Source organism: Archocentrus centrarchus, chromosome 20, assembly GCF_007364275.1.
Source record: "Archocentrus centrarchus isolate MPI-CPG fArcCen1 chromosome 20, fArcCen1, whole genome shotgun sequence".
In the NCBI taxonomy this organism is placed as follows: Eukaryota; Metazoa; Chordata; class Actinopteri; order Cichliformes; family Cichlidae; genus Archocentrus; species Archocentrus centrarchus.
This window is the reverse complement of record NC_044365.1, coordinates 6862878-6881553: the sequence shown is the minus strand read 5'-3', so window position 1 is coordinate 6881553 and position 18676 is coordinate 6862878. Positions and strand designations below refer to the sequence as shown.

General features: G+C 40.5%; 1 protein-coding gene across 1 annotated transcript in view; it reads right to left on the bottom strand.

The window, feature by feature from the left end:
• The window catches only part of vstm2a (V-set and transmembrane domain containing 2A), a 110113-nt gene extending 91729 nt beyond the window's left edge, over nucleotides 1–18384 (bottom strand). The window contains exons 1-2 of the mRNA XM_030757161.1: nucleotides 18296–18384; nucleotides 16903–17069 (exon numbers count right to left, since the gene is read on the bottom strand). Coding sequence (XP_030613021.1) covers nucleotides 16903–17069; nucleotides 18296–18374 — 246 coding nt within the window. The 5' untranslated portion in view covers nucleotides 18375–18384. The remainder of the gene's footprint in view (nucleotides 1–16902; nucleotides 17070–18295) is intronic.
• Between the last annotated feature and the right edge of the window lie 292 nt (nucleotides 18385–18676).

Sequence of the window (18676 nt, the reverse complement as noted above, 5' to 3'; positions counted from 1 at the left end):
TCAATTACTCTTAAACCTCTGAAAAAAAAGGGGGGGGGGGGGGGGGGGGGGGCTGTGTATAACATTGGCTGTTATTCTTAAATAGTTAATGCAATACTTCTGTTAATAAGAATTTATCTTATTTATCCCAAACACTGAGAAATTACAGCGTCACAGCAATCAAAGGAGAAAAAAATGAGCTCAGTAACATAAAAACAATATCAAAATAGCTCAAAAAGACAAAGCATCACATAAAAGAAAACACTCACCCATATACTGTAAACCTCTTGAATTAAAACTGCAAGTGTGCTTGTTTGGTTATTTTTTTTGGTTTGTTTGTTTTGTTTTTTTCTGATCAGAGGAAAAATTACAAAACTGTATTATTGTCCAAAACTTATGGACATCTACATGCACCATACTGCAGTGGAACGCTGTAATAATGAATAACTGATGGACCAGACTTATCCCTTAACACACAGACTATAGCCAAACAATTAAAATCACATTAATATTTGATAAATGATGAATACCATAGAAAGCAAATACAGAAGAAAAGTGAGGCCAAGGTTTTAAACTTAGTGGGCATTTATCCTTAAAGGATGGGATTGTGAGTGAGTGATGGGGAATATGACTGACTGTCCTGGTGTCAAAGAGAATGATAGGAGCTCCATCAGTGACTCTGCAATATCTCAAAGAAAAAAAAAAAGAAAAAGAAACCCACAGCTCTACTCCTCCATATCGATAAATCAGATTCAGATGCCTGTCTGCTTTTCTCTTCTTGGAAAAATCAAAGGGCTGGAGTGACTCATGGGACTGTCAGAATACAAACATGATGTGTTTTGAAATGGGAAGGTGACAGAGCAGATTTTTTTTACTCTTTCAGGGATTTTAACTTTGCTGTCCTTTTTAATTTGGCCTGCCTTTTATAGTATTTTGGCATTCTTCCAGCCCTGCAGTGTCTGATCTAGTCCTGGGCGCACATGTGACTGTCTGCGCTTACACATGGTAAAATGAGTAATAACTATTCTGAAAACGCACACATATGCACATTTAAAACAGTAAATAAGGCGAACCAATAAAGGAGCATTTTCCTGTTTCTGCTGGCCGTGTCTCTCTCCTTTAAATTCTCCTTTCCAACGTGACAGGAAAACCCTGATGTGGAACCTTAAATGGCTCTGTTGTTACAGCCAGGGTGGCTTCAGCCATGTTGAGTTTATTCATTTGCTGCGCAGGAGTGAGATGATGGAGGGAGGGATAAAAGGGATGGGCAGATGGAAAAAACATATGGGAGGTGTGATGCAATAAGGATACAGGATGCCTCTGGGGAAATATCTGGGAGAGATTCATACGTGCATGCAAAACAAATCCTCATTTACTGTCCCGTGTGTGTCTGAACAGCCCTGTATATTGGCCAGATTGTATGACATGAACAGCGTAGACTTGCAAAGCTGGGACTTAATGCTTCACTGACGCAAGCTGTTGCTGCTTCGCCACCATGATGAGGGAAGAAGAGCTAACGGTGTATATTTAGCTTAGTTTGAGGCTCTGCTGAATGTACACAAGTGTTTTCAGAATTCTACATCATAAAAGTGCAACAGCAACCAAGATTTTCATTTCAAAGACAGACAATTGTGCTATTTGTTAATCTGGTATGATTTAGGACTTTCATACTTAAGTTTGCTGAACTTACTATAATGCATAGACCCTGCAGCAAATGCCTGTTTCCATATTTCAAAGCTTCTGCTCTTGTTCATGAAATCTGGAAGGTGTGCTTTGTTCTCATGATACACCACAGCGTTTGCCACAGTTCTCCAACATGTTCTTAAACTGACCATTTTGGACTGCAGTTATTGGCAATTATTCTGCTCTGCAACCTCAGTGAGCACACAAGCCACTTCACAATCTACTGCTGGTTCTGGTTAGAGTGGTCCTCCGGCTCAGAGCTCGACTCCACAGCACAGTCAAACATGGTGGAGCAGGAACCTGTCCTACCATGAGAAAAGACACTTTCAGGATACCTCAACAGCTGCCCAGTGGGGACACACAACATGGGAAGGGTACAGGCTTGCTGGTTAGCGAAGACTGGAGTTTCAAAATAAGAGAGAGGGAATTGTTTACTCGTAAATCGATCATGGGTGGCATTGCTTCTCTGACAGACTGAAAACTAGTGCTGAAATGAGTCACAATTGGCAGTCATTAACCTGAATAACCCCTGCAAGTTAAGTCTGTGTGTGGACAGCAGCAGTATATACACTGTGTGTTGGATAATGCTACTTTTCAAAGTCATTTGTTACATTATGATATTACTGCCATTAAAATGTAATCCATAATATTAACGCATTGCCTCATTAGAGAACCAAAAATAAACTCCACTTTGCACTTATCTTATTCATATTAATTATATTGCCCAGAAGTTGTGTAGCCTCCTGTACATTTGTTGTCAGTTTGTAACAATGTCCCTTGGAGTAATAGCTAAAAGCTAACAGCTTTAGGTAAAAGCTGTGGTTGTGGTTTTGGAGCTGCAGCACTTTCATCGTTCTGTTCTTCAACAGGCCGTAACACAAGTGCTGTGGAGCCGTATGCAGCTTGCAGGTGCTTCTTAAAAAAAACAAAAAACAAAGTAGAGCAGCAACACTGATTATTACTGCAACATGAAATAGTGCAGATACTTCCAAATCCCTCTCTTCCATCATGCTGTCAGACTTGATGCTGCTGTCCAATCATTTTTGAGCTTTGTTTTCACTCTGTTTTGTTAAATCTGGCCACCAAACTTGGTTAGAGTTAGGAAAGCCATGACTGTAGTTTGGGTTAAAATGAACTCTTTCATTTAGGCCAAGGTCAGAAATGTAATTTTTCTCAATTATAAGTTTGAGGAGTTCTACTCCATCTAAAGATGACAGCACCTACTCATTACTAACTGTAACCAGTGTGCATATGTATGTCAGTGTGTTTGGTGTTAAAGTTAAAAAGATGCACAAACTGCACATAAACAGGAGCAGTCAAACACACTTAAATGTACATTTTTGACATTTGTGTGTGAGCTCAGTGTGTGCTGTCTCAAGTGCGCTGTCTGCTCTCTTTACACAAGCATTCATAAAGTCATTAAAAACATCTTAGAAATACAGCAGGACAGGAAGTTAGGAACAATGCTTCAAAATAATAGCCAGTTCACACGAGCACCAAAAAACAAATCCAGCTCTAGACAAGCACTGACTGGAGATGAGTAAACATGAAACTAAACAATATTATTACATGTAATCTAACCATAGCAACACACCCACTATAAAAATGCTACCGCACTCACATCCACCTACGTCAGGTCCACAGTCACATACTTCCATACAGGATCCCATGCCCACTAAACAGATTTTCAACGTATTGCTGAATTCTTCCAAGTTCACTTGTTTTTGTCTATTACACATTGATGGTTATAACTTGCTTGTCAAATCATTGGATTCAGGTGTTCCAGTCACTTCCACGGCCACAGGTGTATAAACCAAACACCTAGGCATGCAGACTGCTTCTACGAACATTTGTGAAAGAATGGCTCGCTCTCAGGAGCTCAGTGAAATCCAGCGTGGCGCTGTGATAGGATGCCATGCCCAGTCATGAAATTTCCTCACTTCTAAATATTCCACAGTCAGTGTTAGTGATATTATAACCAAGTGGAAGCAATTGGGAATGACAGCAACTCAGCCACAAAGTGGTAGGTTACATAAAATGGCAGAGTGGGGTCAGCAGCTGCTGAGGTCACAAACTTTCTGCAGAATCAATCACTAGAGAAACTCCATAGCTCAAGAGCAGTGAGTAGAGAGCTTCATGGAATAGGCTTCCATGGATGAGCAGCTGCATCCAAGCCTTACATCACCAAGCACAATGCCAAGCATCGCATGCAGTGGTGTAAAGCACGCCGCTGCTGGACCCTAGAGCAGTGGAGACGTGTTGTTCGGAGTGATGAATCACAGTTCTCTGTCTGGCAATCCGATGGACGAGTCTGGGTCTGGCAGTTGCCAGGAGAACAGTACTTGTCAGACTGCCAAGTGTAAAATTTGAGACAATTTCATGCTTCCAACTTTGTGGGAATAGTTTGGGGATGGCCCCTTCCTGTTCCAGCATGACTGCACAGCAGTGCACAAAGCAGGTCCATAAAGACATGAACTAGGTGCACAAACTGAGCTGGTACATGAAGTCCACTGGTTCACTAGGATTCATTCATGTTCTGCTGTGGGAAGACTGACAGACACACTGGCATTCAGATATCAGCAGAGATCTCAACAAGAGCCACGAAGTTTTAGCAACAAAAAGCCTGCTCACTTCTCAGGGGATTTGTCTAAAACACCACATAACCATGGCTAATTAGCTGCTCAGTCGTAACTTATGTTCATTTACAGCTTAAAACAGCTATCCCACATATTCCTCAGCCCCGCCGCTCACCTTGTAAGGTGAATATCTCAGTGCAGCATCCTTCAAATTGTCTCTCCATGCCCTTGTCAGCTGTCATTCAAACATAGACACCTGAGCTTCAGAGCCTAAAGGAATATTTTGGATCAATCTCTCATTTCAGATCTTATGTTTTTCATCCTTTCAATAATAAAAATAACTCACAGTGAATCACTATGAGATGATTTTTGACTGCAGGATGGAAAGACAACTGTCATTTCAGATGTTCAGGTTTATTTTTAAGAGGATGAAACTAACCTCATATGATTTGGGTCTTTTTTTTTCTTTTTTAAATAAATCCCATCATTTTTCTGTGTATCTGGAGAAATGCTTAAAAAATTGGCCCGACAGGAACAAAGTTAAAGCTGAAGAGAACAAATGTCAATTGTACAAAGTTTAGTATGAACATTCAATTGATAAGCTTTTTTGGAGAAATTCTCTCAGAAATATTTCTGTCTTATCAGTTCAACCATGGGCAATATTACAATGGGAACAGGAGGGGGCAGATGGCTCGCTGCATAATATTATATAATGTCAAATTATAGACTAAAGGCTCTTGTGGAAATTTTAGATTCAAACCAATACATTTTAGCAGCTCTCAGTGGTTTGGTCCACTATTTTGCATCTGTGGTTCTAAAATAAAACATTTATTTGCAGTTTCACAGCACTCTGTTACCTCTCACCTTTAGACCGTATATAATAGTTTTTGACTCTATAGCTTGAAGCCTTAATGTTAGCATTTTTGCTGCCACCATGTTAGTTTTTTTTCTGGAGCTGACAAGAGGTTTATTCATCAGCTGACACCAGCTTGCTTAGCAAACTTTATCAATAAAATTGATAGAAGCAGCATACAGAAACAGAAATCTATTAATCAGTGCAAGTAACAAACTAATAATATATTAGAAATTCACTCACCAAACCCGGATCATTCATTTCATGCATGCATTCATGGGAGGTCTTCTTTCCCAATGTCACGAAGTGCCTGCTCATAGGGGATCGTCTGATTGTTGGGGTTTTCTCTCTAATATTGTAGGATATTTACCTTACAGTACTCACTCAGCAGATCATATTATTTGTCAGGAAAATGAAAAATACTCCAAAAGGCACCAACAGGACAAACACAGTCTAGTTCAGTGGGTTAAATTTTATAGCTTTTCAGCTAACCCTCCTCTCACACACACACACACACACACACACACCACCACCACCACCACTGCCACCACCTTTGTGCCACCCCTTTTAACAATACTGGAAACAGCCCTGGGTCGTTACAGTAAAATCCAGTGATTTGAAAAGAACTGTTTTCTTCCACCACCACGGCTGAGCCTGTCAGTGGATTGCCTGACAGTCCACAGGTGGAATAACAAAGCAGTGGGCTCTTTCATGTGTTAGTGCACGCTCACACACAAACAGCAGCCTTCTGTGGAGAACTCATGTTCACTGTTTGCAAACCACTGCAGATCATTACAGATGTGTGCTTGAATGGCGGTTAGCAGACTATACCTGGTGCATGGTATTGACTCCGGGTGCAGTTATCTCAGCTTGAGTGGAGGAGGAGGCTGCACAAGCTGCAGTCACGCTGTGGTGGAGGGGCGGGGAGGCAGACAGTAAGGTCACTCAGAGAGCATGGCGGCCAATAGATTTTATGCTTCCTCGCTGTTACACCCAGTGGATTTATAAACTCACTTGTTAAGAGAGGTAAAGCTCGCAGTGGTTTGAGTGCATTTTGGTCAAAGTGCGCAGGTGGATGCCTTATATAACGGTCGTTTATATTCTTACCCCAGGCTTCAGCTGATCTCTATTTTCTCTGGCGGCTGAGGGTGACCTCATATCATGTCCACCTACTTTTTTTCTTGAAAAAAAAACAAAAAAAACAAAAAACAAATATCACCTTTAGGAACACATCACAGAGCATTTTAACACAAAAGCACTGTGATGTGTTTCAGGTAGATCTAGGTTTGAATCCAGCAGCAGTCTCGCCATTCATGCACTCCAGGCAGTATTTGAGTAATGAAATGCAGTATAAATTTTTAAACAGCACACATCTGCACCAAGTCTCCAGCATCATCTCAGACTTTTTTCTAAACCTTTACTTACAGCTTTGAAATTCATACAGTCAAGGTGTGGCCGTTATGATATTTCAGATATGCAAAGATGTTTGTCCCCCACACGCAGAAAGAATTACACTGATTCTAAGCTGTTTTTATTTTCATGCATTTATCCCCAACCTCTGCAGAATAATAAGTAACTGTGAACTCACAGAGCACTAGCTGAAACGATCAGAACTGTTACCTCCACAGATAAAACTCAGCTTTTCTCCCCTTTCCTCTCTTTTATCCAAACATAATCCCAAGCCAAATAGAATTACCAGTGGACGGGGTGGTAAAGATTTACTCAATAAATTGATCTTATGGCAAACAACAGTGGGCGGATTAGCTGGATAAAAAAGAGAGATCAAAGCCCAAAAAGATTTATATCCACCTCTTCAGAATAAGAGGGATTTAGGGTTTAAAACTAAAAAAAAAATCACTAATGTATCTTTTAATTCAAATATATGGAAATGAGGCTCTGTCCACCATGCATGACATAACCTTCAAGTGGGCTTTGAACATCTATGAGGAAGGTCAAAGCAGCAGCCTTTCCAGTCAGTATGCAGACAAAGATCCAATATTCTAAATTTGTGCCTTCACAATGAATTTGAAATGAAGCAATCAAAATGTAATTTAAGTGTAGACCTTCAGCTTTAATTCAAGAGCTTTAACAAAATATTGCATTAACCATTTGTGCATAGTGCCTCCATTTCCAGAGGCTCGAAAGTAATTGGTCAAACCAACATAATTAGAAATCTAAGCATTGTTTTCAGTAGTTTAATTCAAATCCTTTGCGAGCAATGACAGCCTGAAGTCAGAAATCTCAAAATAAAAACAAAGCCTGCACGCTAATTAACATTGCTCACTTCAATTTTCTGTATCATTTTATTTTTTGGCCATTCAATTCAATTAACCTACACAAAACCAATTTAACTAGCCAAACTCAGTGAGCTGAGATGGTGACAAACTGGTTACAAGAACCATTAAAATGTATCCCTGCCTATGATTCTAGCAAGAAGTTCAGCTACTACCAAATACAGCAAAAAGTTATGTTATGATAGTTATGATTTGATTCTGAAGCTATGAAAAGGTTAGCAATTAAAAAATCAATATAAAACAGGACCAAGTAGCTCCTGTTAATAATACGTCAGGGTTCTGTTGGTCTGGTTCTGTATTTACTAACAGTGTTACATCCTCACTGCATCCAGCTCCGGATACTGTGGCTCCTAAAAAAGAAGGCAACAAATCAGACAGGCTTGATTCCCTGGTGTAGCTAATAAACTCGTGCCATTAAGCAAATAACTCGTAAGCTGGAGAGGAAATGGTTTTGCTCGACTTGAAAAGACCTTTGTTTGGCCTGGAAAAATAGTTTTTTACTCTTAAAAAAAAAAAAAAAAAAAACCCTCCATAAAGCTGAGACAGCTTACTATCCATCACTGTTCAAGGAAAACAGGAAAAACTCCAGGTTTCTCTTCAGCACTGAAAACGAGTCAGGACTCGGCTGAGCCAAGTTTTCCTGTAACTTTAGTAATGACTTCATGAAGTTTTTCACAAATAAAACTTTGACCATTAGAAAAAAATATTCACAGATGTCCCAGAGACATATTAAATATAGCAACTTTAATGTTGACTGATATGTAGACCATTTCTCTCCAATTACTTCAGTAATTTATTCCCCTAAATAATCAAGATGTCTATTAGACTTCATTCCTAAAAGACTGTTCAAAGAAGTCTTACCATTAATTAATACTTCAATTTTAAATATGTTCAAGTTATCTCTATTAACAGGATACGTACCACAAGCTTTCAAGTTGGCTGCAAATAAAGCACTAATTAAAAAAACCTTTACTTGATCCAGCTGTCTTCGGTTATTATACACCAATTTCCAACCGTCCTTTTATTTCATAAATTCTTGAAAGAGTAGTTATAAAGCAGCTAACTGTTCATCTGCAGAGGAATGGTTTATTTGTGTATACTACACAGTACAGAAACAGCATTAGTGAAGGTTACAAATGATCTTCTTATTGGCTCTGACAGTGGACTCTTCTCTGCAGCTTTTGATTCTGCTGACAACAATATTTTAATACAGAGATTTTAACACACCAAAGTTATTAAAGGAAATGTGCTGCAGTGGTTTGAATCGTAATAATCTGATAGATTTTGTTTTGTTGTTCATGTACATGAGGAGTCTTTTCACACATGAAAATTAATCATGGAGTTCCACAGGGTTCTGTGCTAGGACCAATTCTATTTATATCTGTGTAGGTTCTCAGAGACTACTATGACCTCATAGTAGTCTCTGGAGCTTGAAAAAGGGGTGATTGGACTTCTTTTTGTTTCTTGAAGACGTTTCACCTCTCATCTGAAAGGCTTCTTCAGTTCTCAAACCAAAAGGTGGAGAGACCCAGGTATTTAAACCCCAGTGGGCGTAGTCCCCTGGAGGTGGTTGTGACCCACTATTATTCATGTGTATAATCACATGCGCCAAGGTGTGAAAGGAGGTGTGGGTCATTACAATCAGTGGTTTTGGGTGAAACCAAATTGGGACTGAACAGAGGTGTGAATGGGGCTGAGGCACCTGGGGAGGGCGCTCAGGATCGGGCTGTAAGCAGGGGAAAGTTGGTGATGTAATCCACCTCCTCTGTTCAATGATGGTTGTTCATTGAACACTTCATATGTTTATATGTCCACTGTGAACAATTACTGCAAGAACAACTTGCAGTAATCGATTAAACCCAAGCACACTTATGTTATGCAGGAGGACAACGATCCAAAACACACCGGCAAGTCCACCTCTGAATGGTTAAAAAAAAATGAAGGTTTTGGAGTGGCCTAGTCAAAGTTCAGATTTAAATCTAATTGAGATGCTTTGGACTTAAACTGGCCGTTCATGCTTGGAAACCCTCCAATGTGGCTGAATTAAAACAATTCCCCAAAGAAGAGTGGGACAAAATTCCTCCACGGTGATCTGAAAGACGCATTGTCAGTTATTACAAACACTTGACAGCAGCTTTTACTGCCAAGGGTATGACTACTTATTAGGTTTAGAGGGCAGTTACTTTTTCAGGTCAGTTTGGACAGCTTTTTTTCTTTTTTTATCTTAATAAAAAAAAATCATTTAAAAAATTGCACTTTGTATTTACTCAGGATATCTTTGTACAATATTGTTTTTCGATGATCTGAAATATTTAAATGTAAAAATTATGCAAAAAAATATACTTGTATGAATGACAGAAAGGTAGAAAAAAATGAAAGGCAGAATTCTCCTGCAATATTATTTATTCCTTCAAAAGGATGATATGACATCATTTGTCTTAGCCACTAATTCACATTTGGTCACTAAGAGTTGTCACTTTTTGGTCACTTTTTTTTAACAATACTATTAGCTCTTTGGCATTTACAGTATATGGACAAAAGTACCGGGACACCTACGGGAGCTGCTCGGCCGCGGTAACCCATGCCATGTGTGAAGCTCCCTTCACGCAGGTTTTGAGCTGATGTTAATGCCACAGGAGGTGCAGCACACTGACCCCGCTCCGTAACTTTACATGGTCTACCACTTCATGGCTGAGTAGCTGTGGTTTCTAAATGCTTCCACTTTGCAATAATACCATGTACCTTTGCTCATGGAATATCTAGGATGGAAGAAATTTCACAAAATCACTTGTCACAATGGTGGCATCCTATTACAGAGCTTTGCATTAATTTTTTAATGCTTTTCAGTCCTTTTTGGTACATCATTTAACAACCATATCACCAGTGACCCATCGAGGGTTAGGGTTGGGCTTTAGCCATATACTAAATTAATACATACATTTTCAGAAATCAAAGGATATTAACTTTCAAATCAAGTGTCATACATTGTGGCTTTAAGACTGTTAAAAAGAGGTGGGCTTTAATCAAACCTTAACCCTACATTGGTCATCAGTGCATTCTCTTCACTTAACTACATAATTCTAAGAAAGAAAGAAAAAAAACAAATGAATTACCCTCAGGTTTTCCCATCATGTGTGAGGTGCAGGTTTAACCCAAACCACAGTAAAAACATGTCCGTTCAGTGGTATTTCTGTGCTGCTAAAGTCACGTATCCACTATGTCCATTACGTTCACTGGAGCTGGGGAGAAGGCACAACATGAGCTCATCGCTACCGCATGTGTGTGGAAACAGAGCCGGCCTGAGAAGGCAGTTAAAATTCCTCAAAATCACCGCCCAGACATGGTGCAAGTGCTCCTTCTGGAGCTCAGCGTCCCCTGCAGACTTGAATTCAGTGAGCCCTTAATAATGACTCATTCTTTTACAAATCTTTGTAAAGGCAGACTGCATGGTTAGACGCTTGATTTTATAGACCTTTCGTAACAGGACCGAAAACACCTGTGTATATGTGTCATCGTTTACTGATGCAGAGTTGCGCATGGTTTAATTGAATTCATGAAAAGAAGACTTTGACACAGATGCTATGATGAACGGACGGACTACACACCTCTCACTCTCGTTCTCTCCATCTCATTATGTTTATCTTGGGCAGCTGATTTCTAAAATGTACCCTGCTTTGAAAATTGAAATAAAAAATTCAGTGATGTGACACTTGCCTCTTTTTCAATGACAGAACTGATTCACAAGACCACCATAAAACTACTTCTCCCTGCTCTTAGCTTAAAAGCTCACATTCTCATATTCATTCACATAAATGCGCACCAAATTATATTCTTTGAGAGGTACACTCTAGCCTTTTTGGATTATAATCCAACACAGCAGAAACAATGCTGCATAATCATAGATGAAATGACAACTGAGACATCCTCAGTTAGAGAACTGCAGCGAAAGTGCCATATAGACTGATGACCCTGTATTTTCACAGCAATCTGCTCCTGTTCTGTAACAGCAAATGTTTAGCTCCCACTCATGCTCTCCGATCACTCTCCTCTTCTCTGTGTATCTTTACTCTATGACTTGATTCAACAACATCACAAATGTAGCGAATCCCGTCAGCGGCACGACTCCTCTTTGTCATGGAGGTGTGAATATTTGTTTCTGTCTGTCTGTGTTTGTGCATAATTATGAACTGGCAGCTTGTCATTTATAATCTGAGAGGAGAATCGTTCACCACTTGTTCTGGAAACTGAAGCCAAACAGCCGCTCTCGCTATTGGCATGTTTGTTTTCTTTTCTTTTAGTCTAACCATGTCCAAGGCTCAGAGCTTTTAGGAAAAGTAATGAGCGCAGACACGTCAGGAATATAATTTTTTGTTATTACAAAAGCTGTTGAGTGAAAGAAATTACTGCTATGAATTGGGCATTCGTTTTTCTTATCTTAATCATGATGCTCAGAACCTACAAGTATATATGTTCTGAGAATCCGGCCAGAAATAAGCAGTGGAGCAGCGAATGTGGATTAATAGCTGAAAACAGTCCCCATGAAACGCATCATTTCATCCTGTTATCATCTGACAGTCAACACTGATCTCTGATCCCAAACCACAATCATTTCTTTCCCATATCAAACGATTAACTGCACCTAATGGTCTTCACCAAATCATAGCTAAGCATAAATCTAAATAAATCTTAAACAGACCTGTGAAAGTGATCAGATTGATTTATTATTTTTGGACATGATATTGTTACAGAAAACATTACAACACCAAGTTTGCCCCCATGCAGAAATAATTATTTAGGAGATGCAAATGTAATATAAATATTAAATATTACAGAGCAAATATAAAATGTTATTATGGAACATCAATTTGATATTAAGGGCAACTGTGGAAAAAGCAGACAGTTATCAGCTCCTGAAGTGACAATCTCACAGTGTTTCACATACCTCCCACATCTCTGCAGTCCATATGTTTTTAGGACTTCTGTCTTTGTGTGAGGTAACAGAGAAAACGTAGGAAGAAGCCCTGTGACAGATGTGTTGTGTAGATAAAATATATAGTTTGGGCATAAATCTTGTGCACTGACATCTGTGCTTATGTATTTTTAGTTGTTTTATTGGCAGTGATAAAAAGTAAGTTGTCACAATGTTAGATTTTAACTACATGATGCTTAGGCTGGGACCCTCTGAATGACTGCAATTTGTAAGAATTAGAAAGGTTTTGAATCCATTTAAAATATTTTCAGTCTTATATATCAGTAATAAATGTTCACTCAGCTAAGCATAGATTCAGACTTCCTTACTGTCACTTTCTCCACTGACAAAATAGAATCAATGATCCAATCCAGTTTTAAAACATGTAAACTCTCAGGCAAGTTTAGTCTTCAGTGCGATGACAGCTCACAGCTTCTAAATCATTTTGCAGATTTTTTTCCCCCAAAATAAACCATCCTGGGCATTTTTTTTTTTTTTTTTATTTTGACCTGAAAAAGCAGCCTTAAATTCAGCCTGTCACACCTCAGCAACTGTGAGGCCAAAATGACCAACTGTGGGCTCTGTGGATCTGAGACACTTGGAAATACAATAAGACCTTAGAGGTCCCTATCACCAGGTTAGAGGAAGAGCTGAAAAACACATGCACAAATTGATATTTTTGCAACCTAACAAAGTTGTGCATTTGGAATATAATGATGACTCACTCTTGTTGTGAATATGGTTGAAAAATTTTCCACTGCAACACAAATGACGCACATCTACTTTGGTCCTAGTAGTACTAGATGACCTCTTCACTCAATGCACCATTCCTACTTCGATCTGCTGTCTTTTGAATTGGCAGCTGGTTGGGTTTTAATAACAGATATAGGCCGGTCTTGGTAGAGGTAGCTCCAGGGTGGAGAGAGTGAAAGGCTAAATAATCTCAGGGAGCCTTGCATTAATTTTTTAATGCTTTTCAGTCCTTTTTGGTCCATCATTTAACAACCATATCACCAGTGACCCATCGAGGGTTAGGGTTGGGCTTTAGCCATATACTAAATCAATACATACATTTTCAGAAAGCAATGGATATTAACTTTCAAATCAAGTGTCATACATTGTGGCTTTAAGACTGTTAAAAAGAGGTGGGCTTTAATCAAACCTTAACCCTACATTGGTCATCAGTGACCGGGTGTATTCTCTTCACTTAACTACATAATTCTAAGAAAGAAAGAAAGAAACAAATGTATTACCCTCAGGTTTTCCCATCATGTGTGAGGTGCAGGTTTAACCCAAACCACAGTAAAAACATGTCCGTTCAGTGGTATTTCTGTGCTGCTAAAGTCATGTATCCACTATGCCCATTACCTTCACTGGAGCTGGGGAGAAGGCACAACATGAGCTCATCGCTACCGCATGTGTGTGGAAACAGAGCCGGCCTGAGAAGGCAGTTAAAATTCCTCAAAATCACCGCCCAGACATGGTGCAAGTGCTCCTTCTGGAGCTCAGCGTCCTCTACAGACCATCTCAAAGATGCCAATGAGCGTTAAAAGGACCAAACTCACAGAGCTTTGCACTGAGAGCCAGAGCAATGGCTGGAGCTCCTGCTGTGAGACAGCTGAAGCTGGCGTCTGGGTGGCCTGCAAGCCACTCATTCAATCGAACTCTCAAGTTCCTTGGAGTAAAAAGATACTGCAGTGCAGAGAAGCCGCTATCCTGAGCACTGCTGAAAAAAGAAGTGAAGTGGTTGAAACCAAGTGTGGGGATCGGTGGAGCAATGCACCACTTAGACAGAACGTGTATCTATAGTCCCTAGTGGGACTATATATACACTATATATCTATATCTGTTGATTATAGATGGTCCTGAATTCAATACTGTTGGCATGTCTTAGTAGCATCAGAACTTGTATTTCACAACAATAATCCAAAAATATATTCATGCTGATGTGATTACCCAAATGAACTGATTTTAGCATTCTGTGAGAAGTTAATTGTCGTGCTTTAGAATAAAGACCCATAACCAAATCCTGCTGCATATGAGAAACATTAGAGCTGAGAGAACCAGGAAATCCTTTTCTCACTGATTTGAGTGGACCCAGGAAGCTTCAGAAGAACTGAGTTTTACTGTTAAATAATCCATAAATCTGTGGATGTGTATTACATTTTTCAGTGGCTACATGTCAGCTGAATCCACTTTCTACTTATTCACAGCACATATTTGTAAGAATACTCGATACGATCCCTCTGCAGTGTTGCTTCTGGGTACCGTACCCACTTTCACACTCACGAAGCCACGCTATTTTTTTTAATCTCTTTCCTCAATAGAATGACTCTGATATTATAATAATTGATAATATTGTTTGTTTTACATGATAAAAATGTCTGGGAAAACACATTAGCTACCCGGGCCATCTACACATGACACCTACAGCAGCACTGAGCCATGGACACCCGTGCTGTGAAGCTGCCAGCACACAGTTTTTGTGCTGATGTTATTGCCAGATCAGTGGCAACTTTTTTGGCACTATGTGCATCAGCACTCAGCAACACCGCTCTGTAACGTTACGTGGTGTGCTGCTTCATGGCTGAGTTGCTGTGGTTCCTAAATGCTTCCACTTTGCAATAATCCCACACACCCTTGATCACGGAATATCTGGGATGGAAGGAATTTTACAAACTGACTTGTTGCAATGGTGGCATCATATTACAGTGCCACACTCAAGTCCAGTGAGTTCTTTAGAATGACCCGTTCTTTCACAAATCTTTGTAAAGGCAGACTGCAGAGCCAGACCTGTGGCAATGGCACTGAAAACATCTGAATTCAAAGTGTGTGTGTGTGTGTGTGTGTGTGTGTGTGTGTGTGTGTGTGTGTGTGTGTGTGTGTGTGTGTGTGTCTCCTCGCTTCTTTCTTTAAGATTGTAAACATTAGGGTTTTTCCAATCCTTACCATTACGGTAAATCTTCTCTAAATTATGCTTATTTTGTCTATTTTATAGCAAAAAGGGATCACATAATAGAAACCACACAGCAATATGCTTGCATATATATATATGTTTTTGTGTTAGAAATATTCCAAAGAATTGACTAAGACGTATTCTAGCTTTGAAAAAAATCTCACAGTTGAATATCTGTACAGATAAGAAATGAACCTGGGTCGTTAAGAGTTGAAGATGAAGTATCCGCCCACCTCTCCCCCCTCTGCTCTATTTCAGCATTGAGCTGCTGTCTGTCTTCTCGAGTCTTTTCATGTCATCCTTTCAAACATCCAAGTCTTATTTTTCATGCATGCGGTGTGGATTTCCATAAACATTTGCATTCTAAGACATTGTGTTCATTTCCTCTACATTTCCAGGAGACCAAGCAGCCTCTCTCTGTCTTACACACACACACAGACTGCCATTCAAACTGCAACATTGCAGGACAATCGCACACAGCAGCTTTCATTTTAAACAGCCGTCCCTGATAAGAAATATGGGTAACAATGTGATGTCTGCATCAATAGGCCACTTCAACCCAACATCCAAGAGTCATGTGGGATCAAACCCACATCAAAGCCTGGCCGATGCTGCTATGAGAGCCGGGCAACAATGGAAGAATAATTAAAACCACATGGATATCCAGCTACCTCCCGTCATACACATCTCTCTCTTTCGCTTTGTCACAGAAATTTACAGAGCACCGTTTGATGTCTGTCATGACAATACAACAGCCCTTGCACACCATAAAATGCAGCTACTCGCCACACAATATGTAAGCAAGTCATTTCCATCCATTTGATTGCAGTAAACACTCTCATCCACTAAGCAGCTGATCATTATTTGCTGTCATAACTAGCAGTAATGCAGCAGCAATACATAACAAAATGCCAAAGTGCCTCCAATGCACTGTTAAATGAGGCAACGTGCAGGGATATGCTTTGGCTGTATTGATTCAACCACTTTTTATCCATCCATGAATAGTCAGGCTCATTTACTTCATTTATCATGTAATTAATATCCAGAACGAGCTATTTTTTCCCCTTTTCCACCCTCCACACTTCTCTTTGATTAATGCTCTTATTTTTCTTCTTGATGGGGCTGCTTTCTGCTTGGAGTGTGGAGGGATTTTTTTTTAAAACCGTTTCAAAGGAAAGAGGGAGCCCAAGTAGTCAAACTAAATATAAAAACTTAAAGCCACAGATTGAAATTTCAAGAGAAAAGTTGTGGAAATGAGAAAAGCTTAAATCATGAAACTGTGTGGATGGATTCTTAGCTGCGGTTCAACTATCTGTTAAGTTTTGATCACTTCATGGAAGCAGCCGGGGGTATTTGAAGGTAACAACACGTTGTTCCATATAGGAAAATATACCAATAAAAAGTTCTGGCACGAGTGGCCCTGGGGCTGCTACAGGGGCACGAGGCTTGATAGAACAAGGTGCTTGTGCAGAATAGCGGGGATGCAAATTGGATGCCCTTATTTTCTTTATGAGTGGGTGTGCTTGAAGCAAAACTCGCACAGCTCTCGACAGGGAAAGGGCACAGAGAGAGACAGAGAGATTCCCTTGTACCTCTTGAGCATCGATGTCCTCCTCGCTGTCGCTCGGCTCCGGCGCTTTCACGAACCACCACTGGATCTCCAAATACACGGAGGCGGTTCCGCTTTGGAAAGCGCACGCCATTTCTATGTTTTGACCCTCTTTGACGGTCATGTTGGAGGGCAGGTCCGTGAAGCGACCTGCGGAGGTGAGAAGGAGCAGGAGGGGGAGTGAGGTTGGGTAATAATGATGAGGCTAGTTTGTGCGTTGTCTACATGCACAGAATGACTTAAATCTCCTGCTCGTAGATGACCGCAGCAGCTGCGTTACCGAGGCACGCATTTAACACAAGGTGCGTTCTTGTTTTTAATTAGAGAAGATGCCCCCACCCCCGCACCCCCCGGCCCATTTCCCCCCGTCACAGATAATGACGCGTCTTCATCTGAAATTTACATAACGCACGCCTGCACCGAGGCTACATCATTCACAAACTAAATTAGGAGCAGGCACGAGCTTTTCCCCCATTTCTCATGATATATGTATGTGTGTGTGTGTGTGTGTGTGTGTGTGTGTGTGTGTGTGTGTGTGTGTGTGTGTGTTTGTGTGTCTATAGCCGCCGCGGAGCTGTTTGAAACCGTGTTAAAATCCCAAATGAGCTGCGCTTTCCTGTGCTTACTTTTATTCTGATTTAGTCCAAAGGATACAACCACACACATTCATAAAGTAGTTTGTTCTGAGGGGGCTGTAGCCTTGTGTTGAGTGGTGACGACATGAAAATTGCAAACTTTTAAACCAAAGCGCCATTTCCATCCTTTCTAACAAACTCCCGCACTGCTCGAACTATTCAGAGGTTTGCATCGGTGATGTGACTAAAGGGGAAAAGAAGAACGAGCGCACAGATGCAGTTTGAAAGTGGTCAGCTACACGAAGCAGGCACACGGAATCTGGCGCGCCGTGTTTCAGGACCGCGGACAGACGCATGCAGCTGCAGCTATCCGCGGTGCTGAAAGCTTTTCGTGAAAGGCAGCCTTTAAGATAAGTTTGAACTCCCCATCAAACAATGCCATGAAAGAAATGCAAGAAAAAACGAGGGGAAAAGAGCCCCCCTCTCACATCCCCCACCCCCTTCTCTACACGACGTGAAACGACTTGATCTTAAACAATCACCAGTTGCATTTGTTTTTTCGTCATCGCCTTTAGGAGAAGCATTCATCCCGAGATCGCTTTCTCTCCCTTTTTTCAGCCACTAAAATTTTTTCCTTCAAAACAGCCTCCTTTTCCCCTTTTCCCCCAGCAAGGCTGCGCACTTTTAACACTTTCTCCCACCAGTGCAGGGCAGCAAAGCCAGACACGATCGCGCTCGCACACAAACACAGTTTATTTGGGCTTTTTTTTTTTTTTTTTTGAGAAAATGCGCCGTCCTTACCTTCGAAAGAGAATCCGAATTGAACGCAAAATCCGGTTAAGAAAACAAATCCAACAGTATCATGAGAGGTCCACATCATTCCAAGGTAAAGGGGGTTTTTTTTCTTTTTACATCAGCCGAAGGAGGAGAGAAAAAAAGACGAATCTTTCCAAGGTGGAAAAAAAATCCTGCACACCAGCAAAATCAAACAGTTGCTAGGCGAGTGTGTTTAAACGGAGATTTCCGAAGGCTGAACATGCTGAAAACTACAGCTTGTCGCTGCTGAAGTTCTTTTTTTTTCTCCTTCCTTCCTTCCCTCTCTCTATGCCTCTCTGCGGGAGAGACCGTCGACTGCCTGGTTGCAATGAAGTCTGTGAAATAACCGTGTTGCGGTCTTCTTCT